At 41.5% G+C, this 13,915-nt stretch overlaps 1 protein-coding gene across 2 annotated transcripts in view; it reads right to left on the bottom strand.

The window, feature by feature from the left end:
- Positions 1-13,915, bottom strand: part of Prdm4 (PR/SET domain 4) — a 28,078-nt gene that overhangs the window by 6,326 nt on the left and 7,837 nt on the right. For both annotated transcript variants that reach the window (XM_057758167.1, XM_057758168.1), the window contains exons 4-10: positions 13,469-13,654; positions 9,855-10,649; positions 7,622-7,771; positions 6,666-6,784; positions 5,287-5,372; positions 4,116-4,243; positions 1,241-1,555 (exon numbers count right to left, since the gene is read on the bottom strand). In XM_057758167.1, the coding sequence (XP_057614150.1) occupies positions 1,241-1,555; positions 4,116-4,243; positions 5,287-5,372; positions 6,666-6,784; positions 7,622-7,771; positions 9,855-10,649; positions 13,469-13,654 (1,779 nt within the window). The remainder of the gene's footprint in view (positions 1-1,240; positions 1,556-4,115; positions 4,244-5,286; positions 5,373-6,665; positions 6,785-7,621; positions 7,772-9,854; positions 10,650-13,468; positions 13,655-13,915) is intronic.

Raw genomic sequence — 13,915 nt, 5'->3', positions numbered from 1 at the left:
TATTACAGAGAAAAAGAGAGAAATTCAAGGTCATTCTCAGCAATGAAGTATGAGGCTAGCCTATAGCTAATGAGACACAGAGACAGAGAGACAGAGAGAGAGAGAGAGAGAGAGAGAGAGAGAGAGAGAGAGAGAGAGAGAGAGAGAGAGAGAGAGAGAGAGCGAGCGAGCTCACAAACTATAGCAAATGTCTGAAATGTCTACAGGTCTATAGACAATATTTCCATTGAACAGTTTGTATTTTTCTTTTTTTTAAACACAGTATGATCTCACAAAGCAAAAATTAAATCCTTCCAAGTATATTTTAAGAAAACTCTAGATCAGGGGTTGGCGGATGATATGGGGGGAGGGAGGGAGGGAGGAAAAAAGTAAGGGAAGGAGAAAAGAAAAAGTACAGTGAGTGTTTCTGAAGGACACATGGTCTCTGCTCAAACCACCCAGTCTTAATGAAATGGAGACTGAAGAAAAAACTCCTTTTAGTGATTTGTAGAACAGACAAGTCAACCAGGAAAGTTAAAATCTCACTGGTTATTTTGCAGTACGCATGGGGGAAAAGAGCTGAGGGATTACATACATGCAGACAAAATATCTATACACATAACACAGAATACAAATAAGTCATTTTTTAAGAGCTGCAGAAACGGACGGAAGCTCAAACATGGGAACTGGGCAGTGTTTACTGAGCACTCCTGAATAATGGCAGGAAGAACTACAAAGGGAAGCTTGGGTGCTCTGACGGGCTCCATCTGCTAAAATGGAAGCACTAGGATCAACTTCTGATTAGTTACATTCTTCCAGACTCCTTCAAGCTACACAGTAGGACTCTTTAAAATGAAATGCCTTTGTAACTGGAAGTAAAACTCCTTAGTAGCCTTAGGTTTCCCACCTCCCGAGGCTTACCACCCAGTGACATCCTACCTATAGCCATCTGGATACTTTCTATGATAATAGTACAACTTTACCTCCAATAATTTCTTCAGACAAGTCTTTATGGCTACAATTTCTTTTTTTTTTTTTTTTTTTTTTTTTTTGGTTTTTCGAGACAGGGTTTCTCTGTGGTTTTGGAGCCTGTCCTGGAACTAGCTCTTGTAGACCAGGCTGGTCTCGAACTCACAGAGATCCGCCTGCCTCTGCCTCCCAAGTGCTGGGATTAAAGGCGTGCGCCACCACCGCCCGGCCTTATGGCTACAATTTCTAATTGCTATAAAAAACTCCATGTTGATGATTCAGTACAGCTTACCTGTATGTATTTTGAGGTGTGTCCGCAGGTTGCTTGGATCACTAAAAGCCTTGCTACAAAAATCACACTTGTGGGGCTTCATGCCCATATGACCCATAAAGTGAACGTGGAGTTTGGAAGGAGAGATAAAAGCCTGGGGGCACATGGAACACTTCCACTTCCTTTCCTTGCTGTGGCTCGGCCCGTGGCTGCTGCTGTGGCCCTGGCCAGGGATATGGCTATGGATGTGGCTGGTCAGATGAGCTTTGAACTCAGAATAGGAATTGCACTCCTTGCCACAGTTACAGAGGTGCACATCTGGGTGTTCAGGAACACCTTTAAAAAAATAAAATAAGTATCTCCTGTTACTTTAATTTCAAAATTATTCTTGGCATTAATTACTGATGATTAAAAGAAATCAAAGAATTTCCCCTTCTGCCTAAATGTCTAACTTGCTCACTACCCATCAAACCAAAATTCCCTGTTCGGTGCCAAATTCCTGTCATCTGAAGTAGTACACCAGAACACACAAAAATTACTTGGTAAACATGGGATTATTAAGATCTTTTTCAAAAATCATATTCAACATGTAGATGAATGAAAATAGATCCATATCTATCACCATGCACAAAACTCAAGTCCAAATGGATCAGACCTCAACATAAAGCCAGCCACACTGAACCTTATAGAAGAGAAAAATGAGAAGTACATTTGAATGCATTGGCACAGGAGACCACTTCCTAAATATAACCCCAGCAGCACAGACACTGAGAGAAACAATAAATGGAACTTCCTGAAACTGTGAAGCTTCTGTAAAGCAAAGGACATGGTCAACAAGACAAAATGGCAGTCTACAGAATGGGAAAAGATCTTCACCAACCCCACAGCAGACAGGGGGCTGATCTCTAAAATATACAAAGAACTCAAGAAACTGGTCATCAAAAGAATAATCCAAGAAAAAAAAATGGGGTACAGACCTAAACAGAGAACTCTCTACAAATGAGTCTAAAATGGCTGAAAAAACACTTAAGGAAATGGTCAACACCCTTAGCCATCAAAGAAATGCAAATCAAAACAACTATGAGATTCTATCTTACACTTGTAAGAATGGCCAAGATCAAAAACACTGAAGACAACTTATGCTGGAGAGGTTGTGAAGTAAAGGGAACACTCCTGCATTGCTGGTGGGAGCACAAACTTGTACAGCTGCTTTGGAAATCAGTATGGCAATTTCTCAGAAAATTAGGAAACAACTTACCTCAAGACCCAGCAATACCACTTAAGGGTATATAACCAAAGGATGCTCTGTCATACTATTAAGGACATGTGCTCAACTATGTTCATAGCAGCATTATTTGTCATAGCCAGAACCTGGAAACAACCTAGATGCCCCTTGGCCGAAGAATGGATAAAGAAAATGCGGTACATTTACACAATGGAGTACTACACAGCAGCAAAAAAAATGACATCTTGAAATTTGTGGGCAAACGGATGAATCTAGAAAACATCATATTGAGTGAGATAACCCAGACCCAGAAAGACAAATACAGTATGTACTCACTCTTAAGTGTCTTTTAAACATAAAACAAAGAAAAACCAGCCTACGATTCACAATGCCAGAGAATCTCAACAAAGAGGACCCAAGAGAGATGTGCATGAATATAATCTACATGGGAAGTAGAAAAAGACAAGATCTCCTGAATAAATTAGGATCATGGGAGAGGGTAGAAGGGGAGGGGGGAGGAAATGAGGGGAGCAGAGAAAAATATATAGCTCAATAAAAATAATTTTAAGGGGGCTGGAGAGATGGCTCAGAGGTTAAGAGCATTGCCTGTTCTTCCAAAGGTTCTGAGTTCAATTCCCAACAACCACATGATGGCTCACAACCATCTGTAACCTCTTCTGGCCTTCAGGCATACATGCAGACTGAATATTGTATACATAATAAATAAATATATAAGAAAAAAATAATTTTAAAAAATTAAAAATTTATGTGGGAAAAAACAGGCTTAAGAAAAGAAAATGCAGGGGCTGGAGAGTTGGCTCAGTGGTTAAGAGCATTGCCTGCTCTTCCAAAGGTCCTGAGTTCAATTCCCAGAAACCACATGGTGGCTCACAACCATCTGTAATGAGGTCTGGTGCCCTCTTCTGGCCTTCAGGCATACACGCAGACAGAATATTGTATACATAATAAATATAAAAAAAAGAAAATGCATATAGACAGTCATAGAAGAAAAGTAAATTATTTATAATAACAATAAAAAAGAATAAGCCAAAAAAAAGATCTTTTTCCTTGGGAAATCATTTGCATTTTGAAGTGCACAGAGTCTTAAACTTGTCAATGTAACACACTGGAAAGAGGCAAAAAACACATTAAATCAAACCCAAGGGACTTTGCTAACTTTCAAGAAGTTCAAAAAAGCAATTTCAGGGATTTGCAAGCCCTGATTCAAAGCCCTACCACAAAAGATTATTTATTTGAAACAGTAACAACCTAGTGAAGAACTACAGATTTCTGTCACCTCACACATAAAGAGCTAACAACTTGCTTTCATAACGCTACCACTGTGAAATCTATCATGGGAGATTTGTTTGTACTGTTCTCAAAACTGCCAGTGGAGTTAAACCTTGATTCAGAGGGTGAAGTCCAATTCAGCTGACTGTAATAAACCATAGAGTATTCAGGCTAACCCAGATGAAGACAGAAAGCCACAGAGAGGAAGGAGGACTTGGAAAGACCGACAGGTCTTTTCACTCTGGGAAGGTGGAGAAGATGGCCAGCTGACCCTTGCTCCATCGCTCCGTGGATCAGGTTTATTCCCTAATACATGACTCCCGAGCTTTATTTATGAACAATAAAAGTAGTGGCAAACTCTCTTACTGGTCACAGACTTACCAATCTGTTGAGCATAATCCCGGCTATAATAGAATAGCAGTTCATTTTCAGGGGGGATGTCTTGTGAGGTACAGAAATAGATTTTTCCATCATGGGGATAAGCCACCAAATTTTGTTCTTCACGGTTCCTACATGATCACATGGAAAAGATCAATCAAGTATAGAAGGACAGACCTCACTATGTTGCTCAGGCTGACTGTAAACTCCTGGCCTCAATTAACTTTTCATTCAGCCTGCCAATCAGCTAGGGCTACAGGTGCACACCACCATACTTGGCTTAAGGGTGCTTTTTATTCAGTGCTGTGCATCAATCCTACCACTAAGCTACATCTCCTACCCCTCGAGTACAGTAATTTTGAATATACACTAGACGTGTCAAGTCCTCTATAGCAGAATCCAATATAAAAGCTCAGATGGAACTATTCTATCATTTCTGTCATTCTCTATCTACCCTATTAGGGATTGTGAAAAAACACAATTCTTACTGGGTTACATAGGTGGTTATCCTTTACAGTCAGAAACACTACAGACTGTTACTAGATGCACAATGAGTAAACAGGTACCTAGGCATGGGTAATTCACACCTGTAATCCCAGTACTCAAGAGGTAGTGACAGGACTGCTCCAAGTTCCAGTCAGCCTGGTATACATAATGAGATCCTATCTCAAAACAATCAAAAGATAAATAAAATGAAGTGTTCCTGTTAATGTTGAGGGTCCCAATCGTGTTCAAGCTAACTGGCCTAGAACTTGTAGAGATCCTCCTGCGCCAGGCTCCCAAGTATTGGGTGCTGGTAACATAGGCCTGAGTCACAATGCCCATGAAGTCTTAAAATTTTCTTTATGCCAAATATATAAAGACAGAAAGCTAACAAAAATTAACTCCAATAAAAGCCTGAAAAAGACTATCACTGATATGAAGAGGCATTCACTGGCAAACTCATGGATGAGTGTATCATTCTTCACTGCATCAGAAGCTGAATAAAATGTTTATTTAAAAAAGACATACTCTGCTTTACAGTCACCCAATCAGCTACAACGGGATGAATGCTGAAAAGGCTTGGGCTTTAAGCATGTCAAGTGTGGTAACTTGTGTTCTGCATATTTCATGTAAAGTTTTCTATTGAAAAACTATCCGAATGGTAACAGCCCCCATCTAAACCCCCCCTTACCTGGCTTTGCGCACAAACATCATCCAGTTACACTCATTTTCATCAGTTGTAATGATGCAGAACTCTAGGACACCACTGTGGTAGATCTGCCAACAGAAGGCAAGCACACGCATCAAGAGAACTCAGCTAGTAATGAGCTAGCGCCCTCTCTATGTTCATGTCACCCCCTTCCTGTCTCCAGACACACAAGAGCGAGCATCAGCAGTCTTTAGGTGCTGCTCCAAGTACAGAATGAAGTCATTCTTGAATGCCTTTTGGCTAAGAAGGTAAAATACAGTCTACCTGTCTGTCTTTACCAACACTACTAGGTAGGTACAGTGGGAATGACTGTCCCCTAAGGGCAGAGGATTACCCCCACCCATTTTTCCAGTCAGACATGCAAATTAAAGTCCCCTATGATGCACTGCCTCCCTGTTTCACTTTTGTACCCAGCATTCTTTAAGATTCTATATTAATATGCTACTAATATAGCTATTAATGTCAAAACCTTATGTTCCCATTAGGAAACTAGAGAAATAATTGTAACTAATTCTAGAACTATTCCTTATGTCAAATATTAGAGGAATGTTTAGTTAATTAAAAGTGACTTTTATGTCAGGCATGCCTTTAATCCCAGCACTCAGGAGGCAGAGGCAGGCAATCTCTGAGTTTGAGGCCAGTGTGGTCTATGAAGCAAGTTACAGAGATAGTCAAGACTACACAAAGAAACCCTGTCTCAAAAAAAAAAAAAAAACGAAACTGAAACCAAAAAACAAAAAAACCAACACGTTTATTTTATAAACAAAGTTCATAGCTTCAGCAGCCACAAGAAATCAAAATGCATAAAATGATTCAAATGAGAGCTAAGATAGCCTAATGGCTAAGAGCAGTAGCTACTCTTGCAGAGACTCTGGGTCCGGTTCTCAGCTCCAACATGGAGACTCAAAGTGTGTATAACTCCAGTTCCAGAGACTCTGACACCCTCTTCTGGCCTCTATAGGTACTGCACAAAGTGGGACACATGCATTCAGACACACACAAAAAATATAGATAAATCTTTTAAAGAGACCAAAATCACTGCAATAATCCATACAATGAAAACTGTATCGGCTTATCCCCTATTTGTTCAGCAGCTGGTACACTGCTGTAATGCTTTTACACCAGAAATAAGAGAATGTAATACAAAATAATGGACAGGTGAATGCACTCTCAGTCTTGCATAACTTTGACTTGTCCCTTTTTAAACTACCACAAAATAATGAAAACAACCCGAAATGTCAAGCATGACAGTGGCATGGATAATTCCAACATTTGGGAAGCTGAAGAGGAGGACTCAGAGATTGAAGCCAGCATGGGTAACAGCAGCAGCCAAAAGTCAGAGAAGTTCCTTCAACACTGACCTTCCAGACGTGGTTAACTGCCTTGTCTGTCCACTCGGCTACTTCCATGGAGTGACTCTGCTGACCAATTAGGGGCCCAAAGCAAGTCCGCACAGGAATGGTTTCTGCAGTCCATACACCTATCAATGGAAGGACACCAACCACAGAATGACTTGAACAGCTAACAAGGGTACTGAGGCAGGAGCTCAACCCACACAAAGAATCTCATTTCACTAACGCTAACAATTTGATGTGTCAGCTACCCTAGACAGCTAAGACTTGTGGGTCCAAGCCTACAGTAACAGACCAGAAAGATGGGTCAGTACTTGCCCTGAAAGCCTGACGACTTCACTACCAAACATTGTTCTCTGACCTTCACAAGTGTTGCATGTCATGTGTGCACATGTATTTGCACAAACATGCCAAGTGTACACGCGCGCACGTGCACACATACATTAAACTGAAATGCAGAAAAAGCAAAATCAAATCCCTCTGTATACACACAAAACCTACATCCCTCCATATTATTTTGGAATAAGCAAGAGACCAGGGAACAGTTTATCAAAAAAAGCAATTTATATAAATTAAGCTCCTAAAATATCTTATTGCATGTATTATCTGAGCTATTCAGTGTTTTCAGGATTCATCCCTGAGCTATGGCTGAAAAATAATAAACCTAATTTCATATTTTCAAAGGGCACAGCATGGTGGCATGGTAGTTGTGACTGGACGGAACAGCTGAGAACAGAGGTCTCCACAGACTCAGGCCAGGATTTGTCTTTCTGTTCAATTCTGATTCTCAGGGGAGACTTCAACCCTAAGTTTTCATAGGCTTTATTGTTCTCACCATCAGAAGTCAGCTATTCCCTAACAGTATACATTTTAAATCACTGACTTCTATCTAGATCAACAAATCACTAATTACACACAGACTGTCAACTCCATCCCATAAGGAAAAAAACTTCCAGTATTCTTACCGACTTCTGTCCCCACAATGGATGGGCGGAGAACAAGTTGCTTTGGGAGGGACAGCCTTGCTCTGCTCTCTATTGGTGCGTCAGGAACAAAAGTCACTGGGCCATGATCAGGGCAGTCTGAGGGGTAGGCTCTGTCACAGAGAGTGCACCCTGTAGACAGCATGCGTGAAAGACACAGATGGGCATAGTACACGTAAGTCAAATTTCCATTTGGTATCAAATGCTAATTACTAAATTAACCAGTAAGAAGGGTCTTAATTACATTTATCATAGGCTTTAAAGACCAATACAGAAGGGCTTCTCACTGACTGGCTTCTGAATTTTGGACCCGATTGTTCACTCTATGCGAAAGCTCTTCTGTACCCTTACCAGACGGTTTCATCCCACTGCCATGGCCATGCCTCTAGGTAATCCCTCCTGAGCTCCATTAGACATCTCTACTGAACACCTTACACACTGACTCAACATCTAAGGGTTCAGCCCCACCTTCCAGCATAACGTTTATGTAATGTCTCATGGAGGAGGCAGAGCTTTCTAACACTTCCCCTTATGCTACCTGCATGCTCTAAATGACAATTCCACAAAAGGTTTACTTTTTTCATCTTACTTCTGTGAAGACAGAAAATCACCTTTCGGCCGGGCGGTGGTGGCCGCACGCCTTTAATCCCAGCACTTGGGAGGCAGAGGCAGGAGGATTTCTGTGAGTTCGAGACCAGCCTGGTCTACAAGAGCTAGTTCCAGGACAGGCTCCAAAAAACCACAGAGAAACCCTGTCTCGAAAAACCAAAAAAAAAAAAAAAAAAAAATCACCTTTCGTTGAAATTCAGCATTATCTCCCTACAATACTTGCCTCCAACAAATCGAACGGCTCACAGTGCAGGAGAACCCCATACTAGTCCTTACTCCTAGAACCCATACGGGTACGTTCTGTTCCTACTTGTCTCCCTAGGAGACTGTTGCCTCAGCCCTATTTTCCACTGCGGCCATCTGAACCATGTATGATTCTTTTCATTCTAGGCACGCGCAGGTGCCAATGCCTGTCTTCCTACAATGTCCTCAGGCCTATGCTAACACATATGCTGCCCTCTGTGGCTGACGGGCTGACCCTACCATACTTAGTTACTTGTTCTTCAGACTCATAAGCACCATGAATCCCATCATGACACATTTACTGTTATTATGTACTACAGTGGCCTGTGTTTAGTCCATGCTTCCCATCAGGCACAAGTCCTCAAGGTCTGTACTCTTGGTAACTGTGCCCTGCCCCCTGCATCTGGCAGAGCACAGCAGACAGTGCGCAGATGAGGTTTCTTGCATGGCTTAAGAACAAAGTGAAGCCGGGCGGTGGTGGCGCACGCCTTTAATCCTAGCACTCGGGAGGCAGAGGCAGGCGGATCGCTGTGAGTTCGAGACCAGCCTGGTCTACAAGAGCTAGTTCCAGGACAGGCTCCAAAACCACAGAGAAACCCTGTCTCGAAAAACCAAAAAAAAAAAAAAAAAAAAGAACAAAGTGAAAACCAACAGATGGACCATTTTTATACAGAACCTTTACATGCCTAACTATCCTAATTCATACACTCTAAGACAAACCACTGCATAGCAATATACATTTTCCAAAGTTATAAAACTGACCTAGCATTTTTATCTTCTGGCACATGCTGAAAGAGCACAATGTGTATCACCAAGATTACTTGTGTCAAGTTTCACTCCTGTAAGGCTGTTTGAGAGATACCTTCATATCACAGGGCTACAACTAACTGGTAAAATACAGACATGACTATACTGTCTGTTTGCTCCAAGAAATCAATGTAAGAACCAATAAATTGCACATATATTATCTGACTTGAAAAAGTGGCATCAGATGAATAAAAGGATAATACGAGGGCAAAGAAAAATACCAAAGTGAAATTCCTTGCTATACTCCCTTAACTAACATCAGACTATACCAAACACTAGTCAAAGCAATGGCATTCTAAAACCAGTATTGAGTGGACTCAGCAATTAAGAGCACTCACTACGCTAGCAGAGGATCCAGGTTTGGTTCCCAGAACCCACATGATGGCTCACACTATCTATAACTCCAGTTCCAAGGAATCCAACACTGTCCTAGTTTCTGCAGGCACTAGGCATGCAGGTGGTACATGCACATGCATGCAGGCAAAACCCTCAAACACATGTAATTTTAAAAAACAAAACCCAGTATTTCCAGAAGAGAACAGAGAAGCACACTCACAAATTGTAAACAAGGTTGCCATGTTTTCCTTGTTTGAATTGGAGTCTTCCATTTGCAGCGAAGGTGGTACGAAAGCCAAGCTGTCTGAGGATACATCTACATGACCTGTCCCCATAGCAACGTCCTGCGTGATGGAAGAGACAGCCACAGGCTCTAGGCTAAGGCCAACTTCATGGAGGGAAACAGATTCTAGAGAGGCGAGGTTGTGTGAGGTAGAGAGTGCCACGCTTACAGAGTTGGTGCTCATGGCCACAGTGTGGATGGAGTCACTGAGGGTGCTGTCAGACATCCCATTGACCCGATTTGCAATGTGGTCTGTCTCCATGACCACGGGAAGCTCTAGACCACTCCCATGAATGGGTATCACACCACCATGTCCTACAGTGTCTGCTGTCAGGTTGTTGCCCACAGAATCCACAGAGAGAGGTTCATGACTTCTGGAGCCATTGGGGATTTGCGAATGGTCTCCTGCAACACCATCCATTGTAAGCTCCTCTGCCATTCCATCTGTAGAGATTGGGCTGGTAACCCTAGAAACATTCTCCATAGTGATTGTTGTGTCCAATGCCACTTCATGGCCATCATTAGGATGAAGACTTTGGGCACCATGTGTGTTCACAGAACGAGAGTCTATTGAAACAACACCTAATTCTAATCCAACATTTCCATTGGCCTGATAAGGATCTAGTGCTGAAGGGCTGTTGGTGATAGACAACGCTGTATTACCATCAACATTTATAGAGTTGGGGTGGATGTACTGAGGAGGCGGTCTGTCAGCCAAGTAAGATAAAATGCCTGAGAAAAGAGATATCAGAGAAGAGATATTATCACACTGTTATTATATATAAGAAATTTCAAGTGCTAGGAACCATTTTCCTTACAAATACAACTGAGTTAAAGATCCTGCTACTTCTTTAATCAATATCTATACAAGTAGTACATACACCATTCTGAGTTTCTCTATGAAACTCAAATCCTAAACACATGAAGCTGATCTGACAAAGCCAACTAGACACACCCTAAATGGGATCTCTAATCTCTATGTGGTCCTCAATTCTTCAGTCCTAAGATGCTGAAAGCTGCCCCACAAAAAGTAAATAAGAAAGAAAAGAAAGATAGGTAGGTAGATAGATTGCCAGCCAGGCAGTGGTGGCGCATGCCTTTAATCCGAGTACTCAGACGGCAGAGGCAGGAGGATCTCTATGAGTTCGAGGCCAGCCTGGTCTACAGAGCGAGTTCCAGGACAGCCAGGGCTGTTACACAGAGAAACGCTGTCTCAAAAAACAAAATAGATAAATAAAAATAAATAAAATAAAAATATGTAAATAAGTAATAAAATGATTTAAGAACTTTTATATAAAATTATCAAAGCAAATTGATTCAAAACAAAACTACAGAAACTTTTTTTGCGGGGGACCTGTTAGGATCAGATCCAGGGTCTCAAAAAATGTCTTACTATTAAACTACTTCTCAAGTCCACAGCTATGCTTTTAAGGCTATGGGATGTCATCTGAGGTACTTCTGGTGGGAGAGTATATATTAAAACACAGCACATTATGAACCCAAAAATGACCACAGTCTTGAATAAAATGTTCCATTTACAAGAACCTTCCCTAAATGCCTAAATGTATTTTGTAAATGTACACAAAGACACCAGAATAGCTAAGAACATCAGCTATCATGACAATAAAACCTGGAAAAACCAAGCTGCCCAACAATAAAGACTGATGTAATATGCCATTAAATATCCATCCAGTAGTCTGTTCTGAGACAGACAGTCTAGTCTACACTCCTGATATCCTTGCTTCAGCCTCCTGAACACTGGAATTACCAGTATGCTATCTAAAAGACCATTATGGGTGTTGGGCTCGAAGGCACACTCCTGTAATTCCAGCACTTGGCACAGAGGCAGGCAAGGGTCTGAGTTCAAAGTCAGCCTGGTCTACACAGTGAGTTCTTAGGCCAGCCAGGGCTACACAGTGAAAACCTATTTCAGAGGAGGATGGAGAGAGGGTATGAAAACCATTGCAGTAGCAGGATAAACACAAAGTAAAAGAGACACACGACGGTAGAGAATCATGGTCTTAAATCATGAAAACCATAACCATCAGTACTCCCAAAAAACCACAAGTCCAATAGAAAGACAATGTGGCTTCCCTTTCTCCCTGTTTGCTAAACTGTCTGAAAGAGTATATATAATACTTTTATAACAGAATAAAAAGTCAATGAACTTTAAGCAGTACAGATAGCTGGTAAACTAGAATTACTACAGAATCAATATTCACTTTATATAAAAACTGGTTAGCTGGAGTTGGGGGGTTGCAGATGGTGCACACTTTGAATCCCAGTATTCAGGCAGCAGAGGGGTGATCAAGACCAGCCTAATCTACAGAGTGAATTCCAGGACAGTCAGGACTACACAGAGAATCCCTGTCTCAAAAAAACCAAAAATAAATACATAAATAAAACAAAATTATACCATAGGGAACTGAAAGATTACTCAGCAGACAAATCACTGCTATGTAACTCTAAAGACCTGAGTTTATATCCCCAACGCCCATGTAAAATTCCAGGAGGGTGTGGTGACCCACCTATACTCCCACAGATCACTGAAACACAAACTATCAACTCAGCATGTGCTGGGTCCAGTGAGACCCAGCTTCACTCTGTAAGGTGGAAAACAACTGAGTAAGACAACCAGCATTAACCTCTAGCCTCCACACGCACCAACACACACTTGCACACTCATACACACCTGAGTAAGACAACCAGCATTAACCTCTAGCCTCCACACGCACCAACACACACCTGCACACTCATACACATGCAAAGGAAAAAACGTAACACAAACCAGGTGTGGTGGAGCTCATCTATAATCCCGGCACTGAGTTTGAGGCCAGCCCTGCCTACGCAGCAGATTCCAGGACTACAAGCAAGACCCTGTCTCAAACCAACAACAAAAATCCCCATGCCTGCCAGGTGGTGGTGGCGCATGCCTTTAAAGGCAGATGAATCTCTATGAGTTCAAGGCTAGTCTGGTGTATAAGAGCTAGTTCCAGGACAGGCTCAAAAGCTAGAGAAACCCTATCTTGAAAGCCAAAAAAAATTAAAAAAAAAAAAAATCCTCATGTCTGTAATTTAGTACTTTGAAGGTGAAAGGCAAGAGAATTGGAAACAAGGTTATTCTCTGCTATATAGGCAGTTGCCCAATCTCAAAATAAAAAAGGGCTTCGGAGTAGCTCAGTGGTAATATGCCTCATGCATGAGGCCCTAGGTTCAATCCCCACCAAAAAACCAAAACCACTTCAAAAAACCAAAACAATTTTAAAAGATTAAAACTACACTAATAACACTATGAAAAAGAATTATCTTTACCAAACTGCTTCTTTCATATTAAACCACATGCATGTTCTAAGCAAAGCATACAATTATCAACAAATCCAGAGACTGCTATCCAATAACGACAGAGAAAAAGATATTTAATCCTAATCTCCAAAAACTGAGGTCAGAATGGTTCCATCCATCTCCCCCACACAACCATAAAACTTACCAGGTAGAAGGGTTCCATCCCCCATTCCCCTATCTTCCCCCAACTCAGTAACTATAAAACTTACCAGGTAGAATAGTTCTGAAGTAACTGCTCTCTAGGTGAGGGTAAGGCGGTGGAGGTAGGGTGTAGTTTCTTTCGGGTAACCCACACATCACCCCTCGATCTCCAATGCCCATGGGGAGCATCAGAGACAAGGCAGAAGGCAGAGAGCTCAGGGAGGGACCCAGGTTTGGAATTGCCACTGGGAGACCTTGAAAAAAAATTTTTTTCTTAATTAAAAGATTAGTATCTAAAAATCACTGGCAAAACTTAGAATTTAAAGAAACAAAAGAATCTCCCTGGTAGCCCTTTGTAACCCAAGACACTATTGGATAACATCTATACCATAACCAAACATTCCCAGTCCCCAGATTACTTCTCAGAAAGGATCTATGTAGCCCAGGCTGACCTATGACCTAGTGGAATGCTGGGATTACAAGTGTGCATGACCAAACCTGGCCCTCAAATTAGT

Source organism: Chionomys nivalis, chromosome 25 (assembly GCF_950005125.1).
Source record: "Chionomys nivalis chromosome 25, mChiNiv1.1, whole genome shotgun sequence".
Taxonomy (NCBI): domain Eukaryota; kingdom Metazoa; phylum Chordata; class Mammalia; order Rodentia; family Cricetidae; genus Chionomys; species Chionomys nivalis.
The sequence above is the reverse complement of the archived record's forward strand: the minus strand, read 5'-3'. Positions and strand labels throughout refer to the sequence as shown.